Source organism: Salpingoeca rosetta (assembly GCF_000188695.1).
Source record: "Salpingoeca rosetta unplaced genomic scaffold supercont1.19, whole genome shotgun sequence".
Taxonomy (NCBI): Eukaryota; class Choanoflagellata; order Craspedida; family Salpingoecidae; genus Salpingoeca; species Salpingoeca rosetta.
This window is the reverse complement of record NW_004754915.1, coordinates 337167-342467: the sequence shown is the minus strand read 5'-3', so window position 1 is coordinate 342467 and position 5301 is coordinate 337167. Positions and strand designations below refer to the sequence as shown.

General features: G+C 55.3%; 2 protein-coding genes across 2 annotated transcripts in view; one reads left to right on the top strand and one right to left on the bottom strand.

Annotated features, from left to right (window-relative positions):
* Positions 1-3272, top strand: part of PTSG_07824 (propionyl-CoA carboxylase) — a 4306-nt gene extending 1034 nt beyond the window's left edge. The window contains exons 4-11 of the mRNA XM_004991571.1: positions 306-404; positions 660-787; positions 1003-1115; positions 1317-1424; positions 1701-1871; positions 2004-2090; positions 2369-2560; positions 2865-3272. Coding sequence (XP_004991628.1) covers positions 306-404; positions 660-787; positions 1003-1115; positions 1317-1424; positions 1701-1871; positions 2004-2090; positions 2369-2560; positions 2865-3068 — 1102 coding nt within the window. The 3' untranslated portion in view covers positions 3069-3272. The remainder of the gene's footprint in view (positions 1-305; positions 405-659; positions 788-1002; positions 1116-1316; positions 1425-1700; positions 1872-2003; positions 2091-2368; positions 2561-2864) is intronic.
* A 557-nt stretch (positions 3273-3829) lies between these two features.
* On the bottom strand, positions 3830-5033 carry PTSG_07823 (uncharacterized protein; the record flags this gene model as incomplete). Its single annotated transcript, XM_004991570.1, has 4 exons — positions 3830-3912; positions 4132-4271; positions 4523-4761; positions 4875-5033. 4 exons carry the CDS (start codon positions 5031-5033, stop codon positions 3830-3832), a joined length of 621 nt encoding a protein of 206 aa, XP_004991627.1.
* Positions 5034-5301: the final 268 nt, after the last annotated feature.

The window sequence follows — 5301 nt, the reverse complement described above, 5'->3', positions numbered from 1 at the left end:
AGAAAAACCCAATTTTATTTGTACTTTTTTTTGTCCATCCAACAGATTCTATCCCCCCCTTTAAGGGGGGACGAACAGACCTCACCCATATGCATCTTGAGGGTTCATTGTGTGTGTGTGTGTGTGTGCGTGTGTGTGTGTGTGTGTGTGTGTGTGTGTGTGTGCGTGTGTGTGTGCGTGTGTGTGGGTGTGTGGGTGTGTGGGTGTGAGTGCGTGTGTGGGGGGGGGGTTGTGCTCGCTTGGATATGCATTGCCTGCATTTGACCGTGCCTTTCTCACCCACAGATAACCCTCGCTTCGTGCAGGTCCCCGTTTCTCGAGATTGGGCAGCTCGCTGGATATGAGCTGTACGAGGATGTGGTGCCATGCGGTGGCATCATCACGGGCATCGGCCGCGTCCACGGGTGCGTCGTGTTCCGCTGTTGGTGATAGGGGTCAGGATGACGAAATGGAGTGGGAGGGTGGAGGAGGTTGATGGAGTAGGAGGGTTGGGGGTTTGGGGTTTCATGATGTCGTTCTCAAAGCGTGGACAGTGCGAGCACTTCCAGGCGCTGTTTTGTCAAGTGTGTAACATTCAGCGTTCCCCACTCCCCCCCCCCATTCACTCCTTTGCTCGCACCCCGCCCCATTCCTTCTCTCCCCATCTCTACCATGCACAGGACGGAGTGCATGATTGTTGCCAACGATGCGACGGTCAAGGGCGGTTCGTACTACCCAATCACCGTCAAGAAGCATCTTCGCGCCCAAGAGATCGCCCTCAAGAACCACCTCCCCTGCATCTACCTCGGTATCGTGTGTGTGTGTGTTGATTGTGTGCGTGTGTGTATTAATCATGTGAGTTGTATCAGTGCGTGTGCTTGATTGTGTCGTGGGAATGTGTTCTATGTATTCGTTTTATGTTCTTCGGTACGGTTTAATGCCCACACACATGTGTCCGCGCTGACACTTATCCCACATCCACCTTCAACCCGCCACCACCTGCATGTCCACCGCTGTGTGCAGTTGACTCTGGCGGTGCGAACCTTCCTCGCCAGGCCGATGTGTTTCCGGACAAGAATCACTTTGGACGCATCTTCTTCAACCAGGCAAACATGTCCGCAAAGAACATCCCACAGGTGCACGCCAACCCAACATGTCATGTGTGAGCCTGGTTTGAGGGCTTGCATGTTTTGCATGCGCACTTTGCTCCATTTAGCTCATCACACACACACACACACACACACACACACACACACACACACACACACACACACACACACACACACACACACACACACACACACACACACACACACACCACGCCTCGTCCAATGCAGATTGCGTGTGTGATGGGCTCGTGCACGGCCGGTGGCGCGTATGTGCCCGCCATGTCTGACGAAACGGTCATTGTCAAGGAGCAGGGCACGATCTTCCTCGCCGGACCCGTGAGTTGTTGAATGGACAAGAGCAAGTGAAGACGAGGGAGAGAGACAGGAGAAGAGCAAGAGGAAGAAGGGAGCGGTGGGGTTTGCTGTCAACCGTGTCCATTGCGCAACGTGCGGTGTCTGTTTTATTTTTCACACTCACACACACACACACACACACACGCACACACACACACACTCACACACACACACACACACACACACACACACACACACACACACACACACACACACACACACACACACACATACACACATGCCCCGTGTCGTTGACAGCCGCTGGTGAAGGCTGCGATTGGAGAGGAGATTTCTGCCGAGGAGTTGGGCGGTGGTGATTTGCACACGCGCGTATCCGGTGTCGCGGACCACTTGGCCATTGATGATGCGCACGCACTCAGCATTGTTCGCTCGACCGTCAAGAACCTCAACCGCATCAAGCCGCAGCAGGTGCCGTGTTTCCGTACGCCAGCACAGCGTAGCCATGGACCCTGCAGTGCACATTGAATCCCCTCATATGGTTTGTTGCCTTGCTTCCTCACCACTGATCGCCACCACTGAACGCCACTGCCTTGCCATCAGGTTGTGACGCGCGAGTCGCGCCCTCCGCTGTACGATCCGGAGACGGTGTACGGCATTGTTGGCACGGACTACCGCAAGGCGTTTGACGTGAGCTGATTCACTTGGCGATAATGCCTGATGACGTGGCCTGTGTTGTTGTGCAATCACTGTTCGCCAACATGGGCTTCACACACGCAAACACACACACACACACACACACACACACACACACACACACACACACACACACACACACACACACACACACACACACACACGCCTGTTCGTATCCGTGTCCCTTCCCATCGCGCCCTTGCGCACACAACTCGCCCCCTCACCATCAACTCAATTAATCCTCCTCCCTCGCCCCTCCCTTGTCGATGCAGGTTCCCAAGTTTACGGTGATTGTTGGCGGCTCGTTTGGCGCGGGCAACTACGGCATGTGCGGGCGCGCATACGATCCGCGCTTCATGTACATGTGGCCCAACGCGAAGATCTCCGTCATGGGTGGCGACCAGGCAGCAAATGTCCTCAGCACGCTGGACCAGGTCAAGCGGCGCAAGCTCGGCGAGCAGGAGGTAATGTGGCAGCAGCACGATGGTGGTGGTGGCGAGGACCTGTGTTTGCCTATGGTTTGTTATGTATTGTGTTGAACGTGAACGCGGGTGGTGCAAAGGTACTATGCCAAACCCGAGCAGCTCGTGGACATGCAAGCACTTGGGCGGTGCACACCGCGACCTTGATGCCAGATGTCTCCTCTCTCTATTCTCCTGTTCACACACACACACACACACACACACGCACACGCACACGCACACGCACACACGCACGCACACGCACATACACACATTCACACTCCTTGCCTCTTTGTTTCCTGCGCAGCTGTCGACGGAGGAAGAAGAGGCGCGGAAGCAGGTGATCAAGGACCGCTACATGGCAGAGGCACACGCGTACTTTGCCAGCGCGCGCCTGTGGGACGACGGCGTGATTGACCCGGCCAACACGCGCGACGTGCTTGGTCTCTCCATCTCCGCCTCCCTCTGTGCTCCGATTGAGCCAACCAAGTTTGGTGTCTTCCGCATGTAAACCACCACGCGCCACGATGCACGTGTGTGTGTGTGTGTGTGTGTGTGTGTGTGTGTGTGTGTTGACTGATTGTTGTAGTTTGCACGAGTGGCCGTGTTTCTTTGTTTGTTGGTGTGCCTGCGATTGATTGTTGACGTTGCTGCGTTGGAAGATTTGTTTGTATGTTTCTTGCCTTGCAAAGGGGGGAACAACCTACGAACAAAGAAATACACAGCAAGCAAGAGGCACGTTGAAACACACACTGGAAACTGCACACATTGCATTTACACACACACACGCACACACACACTCACACACAGACACACACTCACACACTCACACACACTCTCACTCACAGACACACACACAGACACAGACACACTCACAGACGCTCGCTGGTACGTGATGAGACGTGGATGGCAAACAAGCAGCACAAGAGGGCGGACAGGGCAACAGATGCGCTCGCCGCAGTCAACAAAGCAACCAACGAAAGACGATTGTCGTGTCAGCAACATGCACAAGACGCAGGCAACCATGAAGCAACACGCAACACACGACGCACGACGCACAACACACGCACCATGGGACGGGCAAAACGAACACCGGACAAGGAATAGGAAGAGTCATCAGCCCTGGGCGCAGGGCACCCAGAGAAACAAACACAAACAATGCAAGACGGGTGGACTGCTATCATAGTGCGCATGCTTGTTGCCATTGTCATTGGTGGTGCTGTTGCTGCCGCCACTACCGTGCGTGATGCTGATGGTTGTGGTGGTGGAGTGTTACTCCGTGTTGAGCAGAGCGTAGAATTTGCCGTGCGGGTCAGACTTGAGCTCGTCATATGTGCCGCGCTCAACAACAGCGCCTGCAGTAGGGCGGGCGGGGAGAGGTTTGAATGGCGGATTAAGGATGGTCGAGAGAAGGGCAGGAAGCCAAAGGGCCAGACAAAATCAAGCGCCGTCAAATTCACACACACAGACACATACGCAAAGACAGATACTTACACAGAGACACGCAAACACGCACACACACAGACACAGACACAGACACGCAAACACAGACAGACCCACAGGCAGACACACACCTTCTTCGATGACGAGGATTTCGTCGCAGTGCTCGATGGTGGCGTAGCGATGGGCGATGATGATGGTGGTGGCGTTGTTCTCGCGGGCGTGCTGGCGGATCAGGTGCATCACCGCAGCCTCCGTCGACCCATCAAGCGCACTGCACCGCCATGCAAGGAATCACAAATGGGAACGAGGGAAGAGGGACCAAAGAGGGAAGAGGGACCAAAGAGGGAAGGTTTAGTAGGAGTAGGATGCAAACAAGAGGGAGGGTGGGGTGAGTTGACGCGCTGCGCGTGCGAGTCTTGACGCCGAGTTTGTGAAACGTGCCACCCACGTAAGAGCAACCAAAACCAGTCACCACCACCACCACCACCACCACGACCAAGCACGGCGAGGGTTGCGCCTGACCTTGTGATTTCGTCGAGGACCATGAGCTTTGGCTGGCTGAGGAGGGCGCGGACAATACCAATGCGCTGCTGCTGTCCGCCAGATGTGTCGCCAGCCTTCTTCTCAAGCATCACCATGTCCTTCTCGCCCATCTCAAGGAACTCGTGCAGGCCAACCTGATTGGGGGGGGGGGCATGCAGTGTGGTCGAGACGTGAGCATATGTGTCTGTGTGTCTGTCTGTGTGTCTGACTCTGCCTGTCTGTGTGTCTGACACACACACACACACACACACACACACACACACACACACACACACACACACACACACACACACACACACAACCATCACCACCGTTCGCACCTTGCGCTGACGTCCCTGATGTTGATACCGCCGAGGGTGAGGTCGCCCTCACCAGGCTCAATGCCATACTCCTTGAGAATGAGCTTGATCATGGTGCTCTTGCCACAGCCCGTGTGCCCAACAAGGCCAAGGCTCTTTCCTTGCGGAATCTCCACAGAGACGTCCTTCATCTTGTAGTCAATGGGCGAGTCGGCGTCCTTCGGGCGTGTGTACGCAAAGTACACCTGGGCAGTGGAAGAGCAGCGAGAAGGTGGGGAGGAAGGGGAATGTGGACGAGTTAGGGTTCAGACAGGGCTGAGACAGGGCTGTGTCGTGCTTTTTTCAAGCTGTGTCCCATCACACAATGTAGCGCAGACCACAGGCAAGCAGAAATAGCATTCGCACACGCACGCGCGCGCACACACACACACACACACACACACACACACACACACACAC